This window comes from Mus caroli, unplaced genomic scaffold (genome assembly GCF_978045245.1).
Source record: "Mus caroli unplaced genomic scaffold, Mus_caroli_1 scaffold_12, whole genome shotgun sequence".
Lineage (NCBI taxonomy): Eukaryota > Metazoa > Chordata > Mammalia > Rodentia > Muridae > Mus > Mus caroli.
Window position 1 is genome coordinate 95726318 of NW_028227267.1, and position 25138 is coordinate 95751455.

A 25138-nucleotide genomic window follows, 5' to 3' on the forward strand; every position below is an offset into this window, starting at 1 on the left:
ATTGTATTTCCTTCCTATTAGTGCTGTCTTGATCACAGTGGACTGTCCCAAAGGCCACAAGAAGCCTCAGTGACAAACATGACATTTCCATAGAAAATTGGTGCTATAAAACAGCTTTCTACCTTGAATGTGCACTTATTTACGAGATCAGTTGACTCGATCTAACCTGCCCAGTAGATGAATTTGGAACTAGATTACAGAGATTCCCTCCTACATTTAAAAGTGAGTCTCCTCATTAGTGCTAAACTAGTACTCCTCCTGTTCATATCTTACCAAATAAAGTGGATAATTTTGAAATTTCTGTGAAAATATTTAAGTCTTTTTCTCTATTTTATCTTTGAGTTTTTGGTCTTTTCAGCGGGATTATTGGGAGTGGAGGGGTCTGCAGGTAGCTTGGTGGACTGTGAGCAGCTCTCCTTTGTTATTACCCCCATGTGCCTCGGGTGGTTCTTCCTGTCACTAATACTTACTTTGAGGTGTGTAGGCTGTCCCACCTAGACTGAAGGTGAGTTCCCGGTTGTGCAAAAGTTTACATATACATGCTTTGTGCATAGTTCTGTGTGCAGTGGGGGAGCCTGGGAAAGCAGGATGAGGCTGAGTTGTTACAGGAAAGCCTCCACAGAGGTTTCTAATGGACTGATCAGGGCTGAGCCTTGAGACTGATGCAGAAGCTACTCAGCTGACCACCCACCATATTTATTCACTTTCATTTTAATAGTCATTGCTGACCACTGTTTAAACCACAGCACCTTGATGAATCTTAATGAGTAGTTTTGTTTCATAAATTTCTCATGCCTATGGACTTCTCTTGTATGCGTGTTTAATTTCATATGAATTGGTTACCTACTTTGAGTTCATAGTCACAGCTAGAAAGTATAAAATTCCATGTAAGCACTATTTTTGCTACATTAAAAGAATACCTGAGGGCTGGTGAGATGGCTCAGAGGGTAAGAGCAATGGCTGCTTTCCCAGAGGTCCTGAGTTCAGTTCCCAACAACCACATGGTAGCTCACAACCATCTGTAATGAGATCGGGCACTCCCTTCTGGCATGCAGAAGTATACATGCAGACAGAACACTGTATACATAATAAATAAATAAATCTTTAAAGATCAGGTAATTTATAATGAATGGGAATTGATTATCTCACTGCTCTGGAAGCTGAGACATTCAATATCAAGGTGCTAGCATTTGGCCCGGGCCTGTTTCCTCCATCCTCACATGGCAGAAGGCCAGAGAGCATGTGAAAGAGCAAAAGGCAGGAGACTTGCCCATGTTAACAGCATCAGTCCCACTCAGAAAGGCTTCTCCCTCAGAGCCTGCTCACCTCTTGAGTACCTCTTATGATTACTGTTACAGCAGTGATTACATTTAAACACCACTTTGGGAAGGCATGGCCATTCAAATCATAAAACTAATTATAATAGAAGAATAGGAAATTATAGCATTTTCAGTCAATAGTGATCTCAAAACGTTTCTTCTAAAATACATAGCTTTTCTTAAGCAAATTATTAAATAAGACTTTCTTTTAGATACAGTAGCATGTTCCTCTAACACTAGAACTCAAGAGGCTGAGGCAAGAAGATTGCAAAGTTACAGGCCAGTCCTAAGCTGAAGATTTCGTTTTCTAATGTTGTTTGCACCAGTATAAATTTAGATTCAGCCTGTTGATACTAGGAATTTTATCTCCTCGAAATGAGAAAATATACTCCATTCGTTCGGCACTCTGTTTTCACATTTTGTGTTGAGGCTTTTATGCTTCTGTTATGAGCAACTTTTGGATGTACTTACATATATTAAATTGTCTACTACACAAATGACATTATATTACACGTTAAATGTGTACACTTTTATAATATTAGACCATTGTTGCATAGATAGATTACTGGGAGCTTAACGTAAGAGAGTCACATTGAGTATTGTGACTTCTCATCTACTTATCCAAGCAACATCTAGTTTATGCTAGTTTCTCTGCTCTCATTATTATAGTACCCCCTTTTGCTATAAAGAAGTAGTCCAAGATAAATATATAAAATATACATATGTATATATATACATATGTACACATATATGTATATGTATGTATATGTATAGATAGACTCTAGTCACTCTAGCAGGGATGCCCGCCCTTTTATTTCCTTTTTTCTATCTTCATTCTTCCTTCCAGTGTACCTTCCCACACTACTCTGAAACAGATAGGAAAATTAGATGTCTACCTAAGAGAAGTTAATAGGCAACAACATGAAAAAAATCATGAAAAACAGGTTGGCGGTGAAATCTTAGCTATATAAATGAATTTTTTGCATACGATTGTTTTTAAAGTTAATTTCCAGCCTCCTTATCTGTGGGATCTCTATCTACTCATTTGACCAACTGCAGATCAAGTATACTTCAAACAGACTGTGTTTGTATGAAAGGTCCCAAGGCTTCCTTGTTACTGCTTCTTAAGCAATACCGTGCAACTTACATGGCATTCCATTGTATTGAATTGTATTTAACGTTTTGAGTAATTTAAAGTATGCTGTTGTAAATCATATGAAAAAACGTGCCATTTTATTTTCAAGATTTTAGCATTCTTGGGTTTAGGTACGCTGGGCTCAGGTTGATGGGATGGAGCCAGTAGAGGATATTCAAAAACTAAGCTCTTAAAGATACTGAAAGACTTTTATATTATAAAAAGTTTATTATATTAACCAGTTGGCAGCTTCTGACATCTTTCAATGTCTCTAATTACATTTTGTTACATTCAGTTTGGATTTTTATAATCTCAGCCCCATTAGTTTATACATGCTATAGATAGCCTTTGTCAATTTTTCAAGTTTCTCCTTTGAGGAACATTCGAATCCTTGCTATTTGTTCAGTAATTATATTTATTACATCCTCTAATGCATTTAACATTTGGAAATGGATTATTCATTAATTATGTGGAAGTTATTGTTTTATCTGTATCAGGGAGTCAGTGCATCTGGTGTTTTGTCAAACCAGTCTAATTTTAAAAGAGCATGGACACTGTGGGCCATAGAAACAAATACATAATATGTTTGCAATTCTTTTGAGCCTAATTCTGATTTGACATCTGTTTGCATCATGATCTAGTCATGCAGCACAAATCTCATAATGATAGAATATCCCAAGGGGAAAATGCCTGTGAAAGGAAGGAGTCCTGAGAAAGGCAACAGAATGATTCAGAGCATAGGATCCGAATAGATTTACACTCAGGCTCCACAGTGTATATTAAGGTGCGACCTTGGACTGAGTCTTTGTATTTCAATCCTGAAACCTATTTGTGAAATGGAAATGATACAAGTTTTGATTGATAGAGTTGTGACAAGTTACTAGTTACTTTTCTCATTCATTCCTGTGACCACATACCTGACAGGGAGAGATCTAAGGAAAGCTGTGTTCTGGCTGATTGCTCAAAGGGATCATTCTGTCATGGTAGCAGACATCGCAGCAGGCAGGAGATGGACATGGTAATCACTTTTCAGTTGTTGTGATAAGGTATCATGAGCAAGACAACTGATAGAGAAAAGAATTTCCTTGGGACTTATAGTGTTAGAGAGTTCGAGTTCATGACCACCATAGCAAGGGGAAATGCAGCAGGCATGGCACTGGACAGTTGCTGAGGACTACATCTTGATATGAAAGTAGGAAGCAGACAGACCTAACTGGTTAAAACTTCAAAGCATCCCCCAGTGACATACATCCTCCAACAAGGCCACACCTCCTAAACCCTCCCAAACAGTTCTACCAGCTAGGGATCAGGTGTTCACCCAAAGAGCCCATGGTGGCCTTTCTAATTCAAACCACCACAGCATGGAAGCTAGACTAAGAGACCTGGTTGTTACTGAGTACCTGCATTCAGGAAGCAGGGATCTCTTCCTCCAACAAGCTTCTGCCTCCTAAAGGTTCCACAACCTTCCCACACATTGCAACTAGCTAGCTACCAAGTGTTCAAACAAATGAGGATGGGGACATTTCACCTTGAACCACAACAAGTACTATATATGAAGTTCCTAGAACATCTCCTAGTATACGGTGAACACTGTGTGTTTACTGTCAGTGTTGTTACCAGTCAAAGACTATATTCAATATATCTCTCTCACGCTTAATTTGAAAAATGCCAATTGATAGTACTTAAAGGATAAAGTATGTCGGTTGTAGACTAGTTATGGAAGGTATAACAGCCAAGGAAGAGAACAAAACTACATGGAAATCTTGAAGACACCTAGGGGGAAAGACTAGTGGTAAAAACCTAGGCTTGTGAAACTTTCCCCTACTTACTTTGGTCTTGTCTTTCAGAAGGTTTTGGGGTTTTTTTTTCGGCTATTTGTCCTTTAGGTTCCTTATATGTGTGCCACTTTTTAGAAAATGTCCCCCCCCCCCCCAAAAAAAAAGAGCCGGGCGTGGTAGAGCAGAGGCAGGCAGATTTCTGAGTTCAAGGCCAGCCTGGTCTACAAAGTGAGTTCCAAGACAGCCAGGGCTTTACAGAGAAACCCTGTCTCAAAAAAACAAAAAACAAAAAAACAAAAAACAAAAAAAGAAGAAAGAAAGAAAAGAAAAGAAAATGTCTCTTCTTTCCTTATGCATTTAAGAGTAATACCCCCTCTTCCATGTGGCCTTGGAATTTTGTTTATGCCTTATCATTATCACCCAGTTAGCTGAATGATGCACACTATCATTTGTCCATGACAAAATTGAACTGTTATTCTCTAGTCATAACTCTTTTTATTTGATTCTCTGTGTCTTGCCTTTCTTTCTAACACTCGTTGTGAGTAGAAAGGAAGTGTACTTAGTGAATGGGGCTTCTCCATCTACAACTTAAGCATTCATATTCTGGTACTGCCAGTGGGACCCACTTGGAATTCTGCTCCTTAAATCACATTTAAAATAATGAAGCTATTTGTAGAAAGGAGAATTGGAACTAATTTGTGACTTACTAGCTAAAATATGTAGGTCATCTTAAATTAAAAATAGATAAATGTTTAAGATACTTAGAGAATTGTGTTCTCTAAAATTTATTTTTCATGGGTTTTTTTTTTTTTTGGTTTAATAATAGAATAGTTTTTAAGGTCAATTGCAATCATGATGACACCAAAAAATAATTTTGTAATTGCTACTTAAGAAAGCAATTCTGTTTATAAAATAACACAAAAAATTGTTACTGTTCTTTTGATGAGAGTGACCTTTACATGAATGTTTAAAACTACTTTACTTTCTGCTCATAAGCTTTGGCTAATGCCTCTCTCTAGTAGTTGGTGTGTTTGAAATGTTACATAGTCACTGAACCGTTGTGCACAATGGCTGCAGTAAGTATGGGCATGGCAGGTATGATCACTGGGCGTTTGTATCCAGTGTGCATCACATGCATGTACTCAAGCCAGGTGACTCCCCAAAGCCTGGTGAGACATAAGCAACACGGGCTGCAGAGTAGATAGAACCTGCATGCAAACTATGACAGTTTACAAACTCTATGTCCCAGGGCCACTGTACATCTATGTCCCAGGGCCACTGTACAAACTCCCTGTCCTTCACTAGACTGCACATGCATCATAAGGGTTTGCACACACAGTGAGCACATCAGGCGTGTTAGGTCCTGTGTTTCTTTCTCTATGTTACAACTCGATTGAGGAAGGATAATTTTTTTAGGTTAAGTGACTCAAATCAGCTTAGTTTTTTGTTTTGCTTGTCTGTTTGTTGTTTGACCCCAAGTTTCATCTGTATTAAAACATAAAGAGAAACGCATGCCCAGTCGTATTATCTCCTAAGCATTCCCTGTTGTGACCTTCTCCCACTGGAGTAATTTCCTTAGCTGCAACCTTGTCAACAGTTTTGGTTCCTGCTGTCATCATAAGTGGATGATTTATAGAATGTGGGCTCATATTCCTTGAGCCAATCGTGAATATTAACCATCATCTCAGCGGAACTCCATGTAGCCATTCCTGGAGACACACTGACTTATGACCAACTAAAATTCTGCCACAGAAAATGTTTTAATGTCTAAGGCCATCCCACGAAGTCTCTACCCCATCTCACATTGCAGAAGCTGAGCAGGGTTAGGCCGGGTCAGTACTTGGATGGAAGCCTGTCATTCTGGTCCCCAAGCCCCGTTCTCCATGGCAATCTCTAGTCTACTGTACGCATGGCTTGCATTTAACCTATTCTCTATGGCCCTCTGTCCTTTCGCCCTTGCCCTCCTAATTCATCAACCTTTCTGTAGTAACTTAGCTCTTGTACAACTAAGCTCTAGCACCTAATGTTTCAGCTGTTCTTGCCAGTATTTCAGACTTTATTCTCATCTATGATTTCTGCCATTTATTTTTTACTTAAAGTATTTCAAAAAGCATTTATTACCTACCATTAACTCACTTTTCTTGTGGACATTACAGCTACCTCACTGGCTTATGGTAAGGCTAAAATAAGATAAATATATACACGCTGTTTAGCCTAGCCCTCAACCCATGAATAAAAAAGCTATGGAGCAAATATTCTAACTGTGGGAGCGGTTATGATTCCCAGCTGGTGTTCCCCATAAGTAACTAAAAGTAACTCCCCAGCCCTAAGGTGTAACCCAGCTCTGTCTAGAAATGCACTGTTTGACAGTACCTGTACTGCTGCGGGCCGGGACAGTGCTCTCCAAGCCATCCCCAGGCTCTACTGAGTCCTAAGCCAACTTGTGAATCTTTGAAAGATAGATGCTTATGCATTTAAAATAACTGAGATGCATGTTTGAATTTTAGAAATCTCCGTGAAGCAAGGGATAATGCACTCGCTGAAAAGAACCGAGCAGTGGCAGCAGAAAAGGATGCTCTGGGAAAGTATGAGCAGCTCCTAGACAGGTAAGAGGGAGAGAAAATGATGACAGTCTTCACTGGTTAGTCCCATGCGATGTCCTTAAAGCCAGCTATAATAGAGCATGCCTATAATTCCAGCACTGAAGCAGGAGGATGGCTGGGAGTTCGAGGCCAGGACAATTCCTGTCTCAAAAAAATAGTATGTAGGGTGTGTGTGTGTGTGTGTGTGTGTGCACACATGCATGCCTGTATGTGTGTGTATAATAGAACTATAGTTTATTTTAGTGTGACATAACTTAAAAGCATGTGTTTTCTTAGTGATGTCATACCAGAGAGCCAGAGAGTTCCTTATACCTTTTCAGTCCATCTTATCTACTACCCTCAAGCATGGACAACCCTATAATTTCTATCCCTATTATCAGCCTTGTTCTTGGACCTAACGTCAGTAGAATCATACAGTATTCACTCTTGGATCTGGTTCCTTGACTCAGCATGTGTGGTGTATCTATTCTGATATAGAGAACTGATTATTTCTGTGTTAACATATTCTCCTGTTGGTAAAAAAATTGGGGCTGTCTTCCAACCCTGCTGTACACTCCCCAAATCATTGTCAAAATCTGTCTGTTCTGGGCGGGATTGCAGGGCAGGCGGGGAGAATGCTTTGTCTTCGGTTCCCAGGGCAGGTGGGTACTTACTTGCATTAGTCCAGTGGGAAGGAGGGAAGTGACAGGCATGAAGTTAAGCGATCGTTCCTTGGTTAAGAAACTCTACATGTTAAATACTTTGACTACATGTAGAGTAAGGAATAGGGCTTTTTTCTTTCTTAAACTTTTTATTTTGAAATAATTGTAGACAGAGCCATTGATGAAGTAGCATAGAAAGTTTACATGTGCCTGTCACACAGTGATAAGCCTTTGAAATTAAGCTCAGTGTTTTACTTTATTGATAAATAAAAACCCTACAAATTAATTTGCAATTGTCTTTTTAAAAGTTCAGGTCAACTATCTTACCCAGACTGGCCTCAAAGTCTTAGGCCTAAATGATCTTCCTGCCTCAGTCTTCCAAGTAGACTAGAAGCACTTGCCTTTATGCCTGTCATTTAAGCATCATACACAACTAAATTTGAGTCATAGATATAGTTTAGTAGAAGAGCATTTGAAAGGCTCTGCATTAGATCCACAGCCCTAGGAAAAGCAAAGCTTCAAACAAACAAACAAAAAACATACTAGAAATGTTGATATAAAGCAGGGAAGAATAATAGAAATTGAACTACAATTGGGATCTAGTGGATTTTGTGATGTGTTGATTATTTGAGAAGCTGAGTGAATTTTAGTAGGACTGTATATAAGAACATGGGCTTGAGTCCAGAAACTTCAAGTGCTAGACTTGTGTTATGAACTTAAAAGTGACATAAGATCATGGCAGTGGTGGGTTCAGTCTGGAGCCAATAATGTCAGATAGAGAACATGCTCTATGGTGATCTTTCCTTCAGACCCCTGCTTGGATCTTAGCACTCAAGCTTAAAATGAGAAAACCTTCAGAAGAGAATGACCCAAACTGGGAGATTTCAAAAATACTTTTTAGTACTAAATTCAAACTGTTCTCAGATATTTGAATGATTGACATATGAAAGCTGGATTTTATTCCTGACAGAACCTGAAGTACCTAATTGGAGACTTCTGGGTAAATGCTATTAATAAGAAGAGTAAAGAAACACTTTCTAGTGTGGCTCTTCAGAATGCTCTATCAGTGACATGTTGATGTGTTCAGGCAAAATGAATGCATGAAGATTAAGGCTACTGGGATGTGAAGGTCTCTCGCTGCTTTAAAATCTTAAGTGTGCTATAGTTTTTTACTAAGTACTTCACTTAATATCCATACATGAAGTCCCCCCCCCTTTTTTTTAATCACCCGTTGGTTATTTGTGACAGTTGCTTCTGAGAATGATACATTGGTTAAATTTCCATATAAAAGCAGTGATTAACTGACCCATTTTGACAGTATCCTTTTAAGAATCAATACATTCGAGATCAGCGCCGGGGTAGCGGGAGCACAGGGTTGCCTGACACCCGCAAGCTACCCACGACCCCCGCCGCAGGATTTTGGGACTGCTGGTGAGTGGAACACAGCTTCTGCTCCAATCCAATTGCGCGGGACCTGAGACTGCATTAGTTAGGGAAGCAGAAACCGGCCTGAGTAGGGCCACAGGCCTCATCCGGCCGGATCAGCGCCGGGGTAGCGGGAGCGCAGGGTTGCCTGACACCCGCCAGCTACCCACGACCCCCGCCGCAGGATTTTGGGACTGCTGGTGAGTGGAACACAGCTTCTGCTCCAGTCCAATCACGCGGGACCTGAGACTGCTCTGGTTGGGGAGAGAGAAATCCGGCCTACATAGGGCCACAACCCTCTTCCGGTCAGAAAAGCACCGGGGCAGCTGGGGCGCAGGGTCTGCTGACACCCGCCAGCTACCCACAACACCCTCCACAGGATCTTAAGACTTCTGGTGAGTGGAGCACAGCTTCTGCTCCAATCCAATTGCACGCGGGACCAGAGACTGCATTAGTTAGGGAAGCAGAAAAACGGCCTGTGTAGGACCACAGGCCTCTTCCGGCTGGACCAGCACCGGGGTACCGTCAGCTACCCACGACCCACCATCAGCTACCCACGACCCCCGCCGCAGGATTTAGAGACTGCTGGTGAGTGGAACACAGCTTCTGCTCCAATCTTTATACAGTGACAAAGATAACAACTAACCCCAGAGATTACCAGATGGCGAAAGGTAAACGTAATAATCTTACTAACAGAAACCAAGACCACTCACCATCATCAGAACCCAGCACCCCCACTTCGCCCAGTCCAGGGCACCCCAACACACCGGAAAAGCTAGACACGGATTTAAAAGCATATCTCCTGATGATGATAGAGAACTTCAAGAAGGACTTTAATAACACACTTAAAGAAATGCAGGAAAACACTGCTAAACAGGCAGAAGACAATAAAGAGAAAGCACAAAAATCCCTTAAAGAATTGCAGGAGAACACTGCTAAAGAGTTACAAATCCTTAAAGAAAAACACGATAACATAATCAAACAGGTAGAAGTCCTTACAGAAAAACAGGAAAACACATCCAAACAGATGATGGAAATGAACAAAACCATACTAGACCTAAAAAGGGAAGTAGACACAATAAAGAAAACCCAAAATGAGGCAACACTGGAGATAGAAACCCTAGGAAAGAAATCTGGAACCATAGATACCAGCATCAGCAACAGAATACAAGAGATGGAAGAGAGAATCTCAGGTGCAGAAGATTCCATAGAGAACATCGGCACAACAATCAAGGAAAATGTAAAATGCAAAAAGATCCTAACTCAAAACATCCAAGAAATACAGGACGCAATGAGAAGACCAAACCTACGGATAATAGGAGTGGATGAGAATGAAGATTTTCAACTCAAAGGACCAGCAAACATCTTCAACAAAATTATAGAAGAAAACTTCCCAAATCTAAAGAAAGAGATGCCCATGAACATACAAGAAGCCTACAGAACTCCAAATAGACTGGACCAGAAAAGAAATACCTCCCGACACATAATAATCAGAGCAACAAATGCTCTAAATAAAGATAGAATACTAAAAGCAGTAAGAGAAAAAGGCCAAGTAACATATAAAGGCAAGCCTATCAGAATTACACCAGATTTTTCACCAGAGACTATGAAAGCCAGAAGATCCTGGACGGATGTTATACAGACACTAAAAGAACACAAATTCCAGCCCAGGCTACTATACCCAGCCAAACTCTCAATTAACATAGATGGAGAAACCAAAGTATTCCACGACAAAACCAAATTCACACATTATCTCTCCACGAATCCAGCCCTTCAAAGGATAATAACAGAAAAAAACCAATACAAGGACAGGAACCACGCCCTAGAAACAACAAGAAGGTAATCCCTCAACAAACCTAAAAGAAGACAGCCACAAGAACAAAATGCCAACTTTAACAACAAAAATAACAGGAAACAACAATTACTTTTCCTTAATATCTCTTAATATCAATGGACTCAACTCCCCGATAAAAAGACATAGACTAACAAACTGGCTACACAAACAAGACCCAACATTTTGCTGCTTACAGGAAACTCATCTCAGAGAAAAGGATAGACACTACCTCAGAATGAAAGGCTGGAAAACAATTTTCCAAGCAAATGGCATGAAGAAACAAGCTGGAGTAGCCATTCTAATATCTGATAAGATTGACTTCCAACCCAAAGTCATTAAAAAAGACAGGGAGGGACACTTCATACTCATCAAAGGTAAAATCCTCCAAGAGGAACTATCAATCCTGAATATCTATGCTCCAAATACAAAGGCAGCCACATTCATTAAAGAAACTTTAGTAAAGCTCAAAGCACACATTGCACCTCATACAATAATAGTGGGAGACTTCAACACACCACTTTCACCAATGGACAGATCATGGAAACAGAAACTAAACAGGGACACAGTGAAACTAAGAGAAATTATGAATCAAATGGTTCTGGCAGATATCTACAGAACATTCTATCCTAAAACAAAAGGATATACCTTCTTCTCAGCACCTCATGGTACCTTCTCCAAAATTGACCACATAATTGGTCACAAAGCAGGCCTCAACAGATATAAAAATATTGAAATTGTCCCATGCATCCTATCAGATCACCATGGCCTAAGGCTGATCTTCAATAACAAAATAAATAATAGAAAGCCAACCTTCACGTGGAAACTGAACAACACTCTTCTCAATGATACCTTGGTCAAGGAAGGAATAAAGAAAGAAATTAAGGACTTTTTAGAGTTCAATGAAAATGAAGCCACAACATACCCAAACTTATGGGACGCAATGAAAGCATTTCTAAGAGGAAAACTCATAGCTCTGAGTGCCTCCAAAAGGAAACTAGAGAGAGCACACATTAGCAGCTTGACAACACACCTAAAAGCACTAGAACAAAAGGAAGCAAATTCACCCAAGAGGAGTAGACGGCAGGAAATAATCAAACTCAGGGGTGAAATCAACCAAGTGGAAACAAGAAAAACTATTCAAAGAATCAACCAATCAAGGAGCTGGTTCTTTGAGAAAATCAACAAGATAGATAAACCCTTAGCCAGACTCACTAGAGGGCACAGGGAAAGCATCCTAATTAACAAAATCAGAAATGAAAAAGGAGACATAACAACAGATCCTGAAGACATCCAAAACACCATCAGATCCTTCTACCAAAGGCTATACTCAACAAAACTGGAGAACCTGGATGAAATGGAGAAGTTCCTAGACAGATACCAGGTACCAAAGTTGAATCAAGATCAGGTTAATGATCTAAACAGCCCTATATCCCCCAAAGAAATAGAAGCAGTCATTAATAGTCTCCCAACTAAAAAAAGCCCAGGACCAGATGGGTTTAGTGCAGAGTTCTATCAGACCTTCAAAGAAGATCTAATCCCAGTTCTTCACAAACTATTCCACAAAATAGAAACAGAAGGTACTCTACCCAACTCATTCTATGAAGCCACAATTACTCTGATACCTAAACCACAAAAAGACCCAACAAAGATAGAAAACTTCAGACCAATATCCCTTATGAATATTGATGCAAAAATCCTCAATAAAGTTCTTGCTAACCGAATCCAAGAACACATCAAAACAATCATCCATCCTGACCAAGTAGGTTTCATCCCAGGGATGCAGGGATGGTTCAGTATACGGAAATCCATCAACGTAATCCAGTATATAAACAAACTCAAAGACAAAAACCACATGGTCATCTCGTTAGATGCGGAAAAAGCATTTGACAAGATCCAACACCCATTCATGATAAAAGTCTTGGAAAGATCAGGAATTCAAGGCCCATACCTAAACATGATAAAAGCAATCTACAGCAAACCAGTAGCCAACATCAAAGTAAATGGTGAGAAGCTTGAAGCAATCCCTCTAAAATCAGGGACTAGACAAGGCTGTCCACTTTCTCCATACCTATTCAACATTGTACTTGAAGTCCTAGCCAGAGCAATTCGACAACAAAAGGAGATCAAAGGGATACAAATTGGAAAAGATGAAGTCAAAATATCACTTTTTGCAGATGATATGATAGTATATATAAGTGACCCTAAAAATTCCACCAGAGAACTCCTAAGCCTGATAAACAGCTTCAGTGAAGTAGCTGGATATAAAATTAACTCAAACAAATCAATGGCCTTTCTCTACACAAAGAATAAACAGGCTGAGAAAGAAATTAGGGAAACAACACCCTTCTCAATAGTCACAAATAATATAAAATATCTTGGCGTGACTCTAACTAAGGAAGTGAAAGATCTGTATAATAAAAACTTCAAGTCTCTGAAGAAAGAAATTATAGAAGATCTCAGAAGATGGAAAGATCTCCCATGCTCATGGATTGGCAGGATCAACATTGTAAAAATGGCTATCTTGCCAAAAGCAATCTACAGATTCAATGCTATCCCCATCAAAATTCCAAATCAATTCTTCAACGAATTAGAAAGTGCAATCTGCAAATTCATCTGGAATAACAAAAAACCTAGGATAGCAAAAACTCTTCTCAAGGATAAAAGAACCTCTGGTGGAATCACCATGCCGGACCTAAAGCTCTACTACAGAGCAATTGTGATAAAAACTGCATGGTACTGGTATAGTGACAGACAAATAGACCAATGGAATAGAATTGAAGACCCAGAAATGAACCCACACACCTATGGTCACTTGATCTTCGACAAGGGAGCTAAAAACATCCAGTGGAAGAAAGACAGCATTTTCAACAAATGGTGCTGGCACAACTGGTTGTTAACATGTAGAAGAATGCGAATCGATCCATTCCTATCTCCTTGTACTAAGGTCAAGTCTAAGTGGATCAAGGAACTTCACATAAAACCAGAGACACTGAAACTTATAGAGGAGAAAGTGGGGAAAAGCCTTGAAGATATGGGCACAGGGGAAAAATTCCTGAATAGAACAGTAATGGCTTGTGCTGTAAGATCGAGAATTGACAAGTGGGACCTCATGAAACTACAAAGCTTCTGCAAGGCTAAAGACACCATCAATAAGACAAAAAAACCACCAACAGATTGGGAAAGGATCTTCACCTATCCTAAATCAGATAAGGGACTAATATCCAATATATATAAAGAACTCAAGAAGGTGGACTCCAGAAAGTCAAATAACCCCATTAAAAAATGGGGCTCAGAACTGAACAAAGAATTCTCGCCTGAGGAATACCGAATGGCAGAGAAGCACCTGAAAAAATGTTCAACATCCTTAATCATCAGGGAAATGCAAATCAAAACAACCCTGAGATTCCACCTCACACCAGTCAGAATGGCTAAGATCAAAAATTCAGGTGACAGCAGATGCTGGCGAGGATGTGGAGAAAGAGGAACACTCCTCCATTGTTGGTGGGATTGCAAGCTTGTACAACCACTCTGGAAATCAGTCTGGCGGTTCCTCAGAAAATTGGACATAGTACTACCGGAGGATCCAGCAATACCTCTCCTGGGCATATATCCAGAAGATGTCCCAACCGGTAAAAAGGACACATGCTCCACTATGTTCATAGCAGCCCTATTTATAATAGCCAGAAGCTGGAAAGAACCCAGATGTCCCTCAACAGAGGAATGGATACAGAAATTATGGTACATTTACACAATGGAGTACTACTCAGCTATTAAAAAGAATGAATTTATGAAATTCCTAGCCAAATGGATGGACCTGGAGGGCATCATCTTGAGTGAAGTAACACAATCACAAAAGAACTCACACAATATGTATTCATTGATAAGTGGATATTAGCCCAAAACTTAGGATACCCAAGATATAAGATACAATTTGATAAACGCATGAAACTCAAGAAGAATGAAGACCAAAGTGTGGACACTGTGCACCTTCTTAGAATTGGGAACAAAACACCCAGGGAAGGAGTTACAGAGACAAAATTCGTAGCTGTGATGAAAGGATGAACCATTTAGAGACTGCTGTATCCAGGGATCCGTCCCATAATCAGCTTCTAAACGCTGACACCATTGCATACACTAGCAAGATTTTGCTGAAAGGACCCAAATATAGCTGTCTTTTGTGAGAAGATGCCGGGGCCTAGCAAACACAGGAGTGGATGTTCACAGTCAGCTATTGGATGTATCACAGGGCTCCCAATGGAGAAGCTAGAGAAAGTACCCAAGGAGCTAAAGGGATCTGCAACCCTATTGTTGGAACAACATGATGTACTAACCAGAACCCTGGAGCTCTTGTCTCTAGCTGCATATGTATCGAAAGATGGCCTAGTCGGCCATCAATGGAAAGAGAGGCCCATTGGACTTGCAAACTTTATATGCCCCAATATAGGGGAATGCCAGGGCCAAAAGAATGGGAATGGGTGGGTAGGGAAGTGGGGGGCGCTATGGGGGACTTTTGGGATAGCATTGGAAATGTAATTGAGGAAAATATGTAATAAAAATATATATAAAAAAAAAAAGAATCAATACATTCACTTGTTCTTCTTTCTCTCTCTCTCTCTTCCTTCCTTCCTTTCTTTCTTCCTTTTCAAAAAACTTAAAAGTTAGGAATGTGGATGGAAAAGGATGCTGTCATCTCTGACCACGTCACCATGAATGCTGGCATCTGAGTTAGGAATGAACCTATGTGGTTGAGTTTCTGTTTAGTGAGAGGTCTTGGGCTTCATCTAGTATGGCAATACTACATTAATGTATGTGTATGTATATACTCAATTTACTGGAAGGTTTTAGTATAGATTCTTAGATGCCTGACCTAACATAAAATACCTTGGCATACTTTATATTTTTTTTATTTTGTAATCCTGGAGCACTGAACCCAGGACTTTGCATTTAAGAAATGGGCACTTCACCAATAAGACATACTCTTAGCTATTTTAGGAATGTGTGTATTAATTATGTGTAGTAAAATACAAAGGAAAAACATTTTTTTCATTCTTCAGAGATGGCTTTTAATGTCTGAGTATATAATTCTGGGTTTTTTTTATATCCAGATGAGAATAAGCAAATGTGTTTTCATCATTATCTTGAATGTGACTTTCCTGAATCTTGTTAGTCAAGAGTGACATGCATATACACAATTTTCCAGTCATGTATAATTAGTATCATCATTTCCTTTCATCAAATGCTTCATTTTATGATTAAACAATCCATGTCATTATATTTAAAAAAAAATCCTTTAATCCCAGCACTTGGGAGGCAGAGGCAGGTAGATTTCTGAGTTCGAGGCCAGCCTGGTCTACAAAGTGAGTTCCAGGACAGCCAGGGCTACACAGAGAAACCCTGTCTTGAAAAAAGCCAAAAAATAAATAAATAAATAAGGAAGCAGTGTGTGTACCATTTTCAAATATGAATGTAAAAGGCTTTCTACCCAAAGACTTTAACTTCTTATAAAGGCCTTTTCTTAGGTATATATATATATATATATATATATACTATGTATGTCCCAATTTCTAGCATTATAAAGTCTCTAAAAATAAGTAACAACTACCCAAAAATCGAGAGTATGAACAGAACATTAGCGTACATTCTGTTGCTGTAAATCTCTGTGGACTGCGAGGGTTCTTCCCACCAGAAATAAATTCTGGAACCCAGACGATATGAATATTAGAAAAACTGAATGCCCTGTTTCTTGATTTGAAACCTGGATTTGAAGCTATAATGTAAGTGTACAATTCAGAATTAACTTGCATTATCAATATTTTCAGCTGTAGTTTATCTTATTTTACAAATATTTTCTGTATTGACATGATGACAGACCTTTAATCCTAGCACTTGCAAGGCAGAGGCAGGAAGGAAAAGTTCAAGACTGTCCTCAGCTGCATAACAAATTTGATAAATGGCCCACCTAAGGGACAAAAGGCAATGTCTTATAAAGTAAAAATAAGAGGGCGGGGGATTTGTGTTTTGAGCATCTAGTTTTAAAACATTTTCTGCTTTAAAGTATTTTCAAAGAACTATTAATTTGAAATGTTCTCAGCCCCACCCTACAACTTCTCTGATAATGGTAGAATTCGTGGCACCATTTGAACTAGTGTAAGATAGAGTGTACAGGCAAGTTGGTGATCAGAGTAACATTTATACCTTACTGAACTAGTTTAAAAGTTGTTAGCACAGCTAGGCATGTGTGCAACCCTAGCACATGGAAGACAGACGCAGCACGGTGAACTGAGACCAACCTGGGACCACATGCAATACCTGTTTCAAAAACCAAGCAACTCAAAGTCCAGTGGAAACAACTGCCATGTTTCCAAGAGGAAGATGTTAGGTGTGCCCTCATTCGCCTCATTTCCTTTTCCTGTGTGCTGTAGACTGGAGAAGCAGTCTGCCTGTCTGTCTTTTAGTCTGTGCTATATTTCAGCAAGGACCTGTGGGGCTTACAGATGAATATAGTGGAATGAAACCTATGGAGATACGAAATAAAAGTGGGAATATACCCAGACTTTGTTTTGTATAAAATAGATCATTTTATTTATATTATTTGTAATTCTTGTGGCTTACAAAGTGATTCACATGATTTAACTGTAGAAATTGCTCATCTATGTTTCTTCCTTAAAGACACAAGATACACTGACACTTTGTTAAATGAAATGACTAGGGCAAACATATCTTCTATTCTCATGTATATGGTTGTCGTCTGGAGGCTTACTACTTCAGTCTGCTAACCTAGGCCTGGAAGCCTGGAAGCCTGGAGCCTCCATACACTCTTATCTAGACCTAGAATGTTTTCATCCTCTGAAACTTGTTGCTGAGTAAACTCACCTTTCAAGATCTTTCTCAACTCAGGCTGGCTGGTTCAACTCAGCTGTTCTGGCTCAAAACTCTCCAAGTTAACTGTTTCAATCTAGCTTCTCTCTCGGCCTCTGACTTTTGCTCTGCTTGGCCCCAAACTAACTCTAGTAATCTGTTCTAATCTTCTGGCTGCTTCTCATTCTCTGGCTTGTTCTGTTTTCACCTATGTCTAGCTTGTTCTCTCTGCAGCCCGTCTCTGTACAACTGTCCCAGTAAAACTGCCCCTTAAGGAGCTTCCTTTCCGTTTGCACTGCCCCCTCAGTAGCTTCCCTTCCCTCTCTGTTCTCCTGAGAGTTGGATATATCCTACTCTGTCAAATCTTTCTCTGATTTGTCACTTTGTCTGCCACTCAATTAGGCATCACTTTCACACATGGATGTTTCCTCCTACAAACTAACCTCACCTTCATTGTTTGAGATTGTGTACTAAGGGTTTGTCTGTATTCCAGTCATGGGATTAGAGATAGATAGGTACTACAGGCTGAGTCACACTACAACTAGAAATTGGTTTTTCCAGTTAACAACAAATCTCAGGCTTCACACTGTGACCAAATACTTACAACACATTAGTGTCTGAATTTCTTGTTTCCTCTTTGATAAAGTTTTTCATTGCTCAGTTCCTTGCATCAGTTCCTGAAGTTTATAAGATTTATTTTTATTCCTTGATTTTCTTATCCCTTGCAGTCCTTTCTTTTTCTCTCTGAGGTCTGCCATGTTCGTATGGAAAGAGTGTTCACATTTAAGAGACCACCCCATATTTTTTTCTAAAGTTTTCTCTAGGCTCTTAAGCTGCTAATATATTTGACATATATTTATTTAGATAAAGTTAGGTTTCAGTCTGGATTTATTACTTTGTAAGTTAACACACGTGATTCAATTTCTTCCTAGTAGAGGCTTTAGAATCAGTGGTAATATAGTGAACGTGAAAGCATTAAGAAACGTCAGGACCTGATGGAAGAGTATCTGTTCCTTCTCAGCGGGAGCATAAGGCTATGGATGAGCTGATAAGAACTCCCATGTTTAGAGCACAGTCTGGGAAGTCTCTTCTTACCCCACCCCCACCCCATTTGTCCTCTCTCTTCGTTATGAGGCATGAGTCTAAACTTAAATGCCTCGTTCAACCAGAGAGAGTGACCCTGGGAGTCCTCTAACCCTCACAGGTGCTTCTTGCCTGTACCTGAGGTCATAAATTCCCTCCCCGCATCCACAGCTAAAAAGAACATGTCTGAAATAATTTTATTTTTTGCCTTGAAAGTCAAAAAATATACATTTGCAAGGATATATATATATATATATATATATATTCACAGCGGTTTGATACCCTTTCTTTTAGTCTTTTTTTTTCCTAAAGATCAGTGATGTGATCTGTATAGCATTGTATCAGAATTAATAATAGCTATCATTGTCACTAACGTAAAATTTTGTGAAACAACACATACTTATGCACAAAGAGAAATTATTGTTACCTGAGTTTTTATTACATCAACTGCTGTAGAAAATGTTTGCATGCCATTTCACATTAACCAAACGACTGTCACTCTTAGAGGATGCATTTCTACATGCATGTGTATATATATTCCTTCACAGTGTGAAGCCTGATTATATATATATATCATTATTAGTAGTAGAAAAATATCACACCCTAAAATTAACCAAACCTGGTCTATACATAGAAATGGCCTCCTTTGTACATGAAAGAAAATAAAACTTGAGACCTGTTATTCATGTAATTTATGTCAAATAGCCCAAAAAGTTGTTTGTGAGCTTTGAAACCTGGGGCTGAGAACATAGCAGAACAGGCTAGGACATGCCCAGACAGGCCCTTCGTTAAGACATTCCTGAGGCTGCTTGGCCATAAAGATAAAGAGAATGACATGTCTGGACTGGCCCGTCGCCTCCCTTTCTCCTGCCCTTCTAACCTAAGTTAAATGTTATCTGCATGTACAGTCTGCTGATGTTTAAATGGACCAATCATGTGAGACCGCGCCAAATCCTCTCCCAGCCCCAGACCCTTTTCTATAAAAACCCCTAGCTTTCAAGCCTCGTGGTCGAATCCACTGTCTCCTGCATGAGATACATTTCGACCCTGAGCTCCGCCATTAAACTACCTCGGGTATTTACATCAAGACGGTCTGTTCGTGATTCTTGGGTGCACACCGAATCGGGAACAGAGTGGGGGTTTCCCCACGAGGTTCTTTCAGTACTGTTGCACTTCTTAAAATCTGATTGTTCTTGTTTCTGATCCTGGGACAGGAGCAATGAGTATATATATATTACAATAAGGTTAAGGATGACCCTTGATAATATCAGGGTGTTGAGAATTCCCAAGAATGAATGATGATTTTTCTCAAAATTTTTTTTTTAGGTTTTTAAACTTTTGAAATTAAAATACAATTATGTAATTATCCCTTTTCCTCCCTTCAACCTCTCCTATATCCCCCCTCCCCTGCTTTCTCTATATCTCTATTTTCTTCAGTATTGTTAGTTATATATGCAAAGGCACACATAAAGACAACCTGCTCAGTCCACCTAGCATTTCTTATATGCATGGTATTTAAGGGCTGACACTTTGTGTTGATAACCAGTTAGGGGATTGATTCCTGATGAAGGCACTTCCTCCCACTCTCTGCATTCTGTAGTTCCCTGCAGTCCATTGTTTAGGACTAGGGCACCTTGACATTTCCTTCTGTTAGCATGTCTATTGTCATCCTTGGTCAAGTCTTTAAAATCAGGCCTGTGGGCTAGGGATATAGTTCCCTTGGTAAAACACCTTGTCCCTACACACAAGACGCCCCAGGTTTAACCCAAAGGCCCAGGTGTGTTGGAGCACGCCTGTAATCCCGGCTCTAAGGAAGTGCAGATGAGAAGAGCTGCTAAAGGTCATCCTCAGCTAGAGTTCAAGGACAGCCTGGGCTCCAGGAGACTTACTTCAAAAGAGGAGGAGGGGGAGGGGGGACAGGGGAGGAGGAAGAGGAGGAGGAGGAGAAGGAGGAGGAGGAAGAGGAGGAGGAAGAGGAGAAAGCATGAATCAATGAGGCCTGTACCCTACCATTTTCTTTTCTTTTGGCCTATAGTTTGTAGTGTTGTATTTCTGGTAATCGTAGCTCTTCCTGGAAGTTATGTAAATTTTCAGACTTTGCTGAGTTAGCATTCTCTTTCTTCACCTGTTGCTCTCCATCCCCAATGCCTGCCTGGAAACACACACATTCATGTGTTCCTGTGTTTATTACTGAGTCGTTTCAAAATAGGCTGCATCAAATGTGTTTATCTCCTCAGGGTGTATTTCTTAAGAAAAGAAATGTTCTTACAGAACTCCAAAAACATATTTTAATACAAGAACATTTGATAGTGATGTGCTTACAGCAAAGCATTATCCAAATACTGTTCTTTCGTAGTACCTTTAAATAATGTTTTTAATCACACGTAGATCAGAAGATAGCTTCTCGAATTGTTCTTTCCTTCCTCCATGAAGGTTCCTTGCATGATACTTAGTGTGCTTACCTGCTGAGTCACTCACTGACCTCATGTTACCGTGTGTGCAGTATAGGCTGCAGCCCAGGAACTTGTAATTCTCTCCTCCCTCCTTGGCCTGCTTCAATCTCAAACTCTTCTTGATCTTGATTTTTTTACCTAACCCGTTTTGCTTTCATGGCATTTGGTTCATTTTCATTTAATGTTACAGGTATTTCATTTAAAATATAGGTATTTTTTAATATTAAAGGTATTCTAAAGACATGAAGGAATTATAGATTTCTGTTGGGCTCTTCTACTCACCTTTAATGCTGTAAGATACAATCAACAATGGTTAAAACTCAGTGGTACTGTGTTTCATAACTGATTTAGCTGCACAGCAAGCATTTTCATCAGAATGCTTATCTGAAACTTTGCATAGGCACTTGAAGAACACAACTGGTAATTCACAAATACTATTTCCCATGCTCACCTTCCATATCATGGATTAAGACAATAAGTCTTTATTGATACCTAATACTGTGACCCAGGTGCTATTGTTTACTTATGGGTACATCAGCAATATCACCATTTCTAAGAGCTAGTTTAAGGACATAAAAACAGTTATATAATTGTTTGACTATAATTGTTAAGTTTGGTAATTACTCAGAGATAAATTGTATAATAAGAAATTATGGTGGAGGCAAGGGGGCACCATGATTGGGTTGTGAAAGAAAGGCCCTTTCTGACACTTGAGCGTAACAGCCATGCCAAGTATATTCTAATCTTTAAATATATCTAATTGTGTCCTACCTCTTCATCCCAAATAGCACTATGTTAGTTCAGCCTCCATTTTCCTTTTGCTGAACGAATTATTTCTTTGAACTATGTTTCTGCTTTTAGCTCAGACCTCTCTGGTCTCATCACTCTACAGGGATAACTAAGAATTCTAACTGTGCTATTGACACCCGACATTCACACTGCTTAGCTTTTGCAGCCATCCAGGGACTCGGAGCCTTCCAGGCTCTGTTTTTGTATATGCTCCACCTTCCGCAGTGCTTTCTATTCTGCCTGATAGGCGTTTCCAAAGAAGGACCTTTCCCCTTATGCGTGTGTCTTGCCATTTATCTACTAGGTAAGTAGACGTCCTTTCTTTTATTAAGACTGAACCCACTGAGAATCTATCATATCTTGAATTTCATTCAGCAATATTTAAGAGTCCTAGAGGCGTTTGTTTTGTTTTCAAGACAGGGTTTCTCTCTATAGCCCTAGCTGTCCCAGAACGCTCACTCTGTAGACCAGGCTGACCTCGAACTTAGAGGCCTGCCTAACTCTAGGGGCTTTTTATGTTTAGGTTTCTCTGTGTTTCAGAAGACCTTCCTTTGCCTGTCATTCATCGATTTGAGTGAATGAAGATGTCTGTAGGAAGGGTGAGAATCCATTCCTTTCCGTGTTGTCAGATTGTGCCCTTGCGCTGTATTCTCCCTCGCACATGAAGCTTGGGAACGCTGTACCTTACCGGTTTTGAGAGGACTCTGATTATCGTCCTCAATCATTTGTATCGGAGCAAGTGCCAGTCCTAGTCTCCAAAATGTTGAAGAGTGAGTTCTGAAGACCATTTTAAATATTTTATTGTTTTTAATCGTGTGTATGTGTATGAATAGGTATGTGTCATTGCCTGTGGCGGCCAGAGAAGTTGCGTCCTTTGGAGTTAGTCACAGGTGACTGTGAGCTCCCTGATGCAGGTGCTAGGATTCAAACTCAGGTCCTCTGTAAGAGCAGTGCATGCTCCCAGCACTGAGCCATCTGTCCAACCTCCACCATCCACTAAGTCCTAGCAAACTGTTTCTACTTCCTCTTGAAATATTAGATAGGATGTCCTGGGACTGTGCTTCAATCCAAACACTGTGTCAAGATTAAAGCCAAGTGTGGCACACCTGTAATCCTAACAGTCAAGACACTGAGCTGGAAATGGGCCTGGGATTCAAGGCCAGCTTGAAATGCATAATTCAAAGCCAACCTAATGAAATGCTGCCTTCAAAAAATAAGCAAATTTGACACGTGGACAATAACATTTTAGATTACAGCAGTAAATGCAAGCTTCCACAGAAGCTTGGTCAGCCAGTAGATACATGGGGAATGCTGCTAATAGTTCAGCGTATTCAGACATCTTGTTTGATTTTCAGCCAGTCTGTGTGCTACATCTTGTTTTCACTGTGCACAGTACATACTAAAGATAGTTCTTTTTTCCACTTCTCTACATTAACAAACTTGTTTTCAATAAACTAAGTACCATAAATTTTTCTGTAGCCAGTTTTGAGATTCACTCTTAGCATTCCAGGTAACCACCATGGGAATAACTGTGAATGTGTGTGGTATATTCATGTATGAGCACATATGCGTTCAGTTTGCTATATGTGTGTGCTCATGTGGAAACCAAAAGAAGTCTTCAACTATCTTTTTCACCTAAGTTTGTGAGACAGGTCTCTCGCTGAATCTGAAGTTGACCATCTCAGCTGACTAGCAAACCCCCAGGATGCGCCTGTGTCCTCAGCCACCGAGCGTGAGAGCTCTATGTGTACCATCATGCCTGTCTTTACGTGGAGCTGGGGAGCCAAACTCGCGCTCTTATACTTGCACAGCAGCCTTGTTATCCATTAAGCTATCAACTTTCCCAGCCTCCTAGAACCTCCTAGGACTCCTAGAAATGTGATAAGACATTTTGTGGCATTTTTTCATATCCATACTATGTGGGCCAGGATAACAAAATGTCAGTTAGTACATCAGAAACTAAGGAGACCTTCAGGATGACATCATAAATCTCAAAGATTTCCATCACACCCCATTGTCGCCAGTTTCAGGATGAAAAGGAGGAATTCTACAGTTTATCCCAGGCTGACCTGAAACTGGAGGCACTTCTTAGCCTCCAAAATGCTGGGACAACTGATGTGTGCCACCATATCCTATAGAAGAAACTCTTTGTACACAAGTGGAGAGCAGAGGTTGCAGTCAGATGTGCGCCTCACTTGCTTCTCTACCTTATTTCTGAGGCAGGGTTGGTCTCTCACTGGAGCTCACTGACTCAGGAGACGATCTGGCGAGTGAGTTCCAGGGGTGCTCCTCTTTCTAGCTCCCTGGCACTGAAGTTATAGTATACCAGTCTGCCCAGTTTGACCTGAGATTGGAAATACAGCTAAGGGAGAGCTTGAACTCCTGAGCCTTCTGCCTCCACTTCCTGAGTGCTAGAATTCTAAGTGTATTCCATCATGGTTAGCTAAAAAAAAAAATTTTAAGGGGAATTTTGCATTTTGTGTGTGTATGTATCACATGTGTGTACCCACAAATACATACACTGGCACAATGCACATGTGGAAATCAGAGAATAATTGCAGGAACTTGGTTTTCCTTCCACCACATGGGCTCTGTCATGGTTTATATATTCTTGGACCAGGGAATGTTACCATTTGGAGGTGTGGCTTTGTTAGAATAGGTGTGACCTGGTTGGAGTAGGTATGTCACTGTGGGTGTGGGCTTAAGACCCTCACCCTAGTTGCCTGGAAGTCAGTCTTCCACTAGCAGCCTTTGGATGAAGATGTAGAACTCTCAGCTCTGCATGTGCCATGCCTGCCTGGATGCTGCCATGCTCCTGTCTTGATGATAATGAACTGAACCTCTAAACCTGTAAGTCAGCCCCAATTAAATGTTGTTTTTTATAAGACTTGCCTTGGTCATGGTGTCTCTTCACAGCAGTAAAACCCTAAGACAGGCTCCAAACATCAAACCTAAGTCATCAGATATGGTGGTAATTCCCTATATCCACATGACCACCTCACCTGCCCTAGAAGAAGTTCTTTTTTTTTTTTTTTTTTTTTTTTGGTTTTTCGAGACAGGGTTTCTCTGTATAGCCCTGGCTGTCCTGGAACTCACTTTGTAGACCAGGCTGGCCTCGAACTCAGAAATCCACCTGCCTCTGCCTCCCAAGTGCTGGGATTAAAGCTAGAAGAAGTTCTTAAAGTGTTCCTGTGAATAGAGCTGAAGAAATACTCAGTGG

General features: G+C 40.1%; 1 protein-coding gene across 3 annotated transcripts in view; it reads left to right on the forward strand.

Annotated features, from left to right (window-relative positions):
• The window catches only part of Pibf1 (progesterone immunomodulatory binding factor 1), a 170224-nt gene that overhangs the window by 44104 nt on the left and 100982 nt on the right, over window positions 1–25138 (forward strand). For all 3 annotated transcript variants that reach the window (XM_029468942.2, XM_021181399.3, XM_021181398.3), the window contains exon 10: window positions 6740–6838. In XM_029468942.2, coding sequence (XP_029324802.1) covers window positions 6740–6838 — 99 coding nt within the window. The remainder of the gene's footprint in view (window positions 1–6739; window positions 6839–25138) is intronic.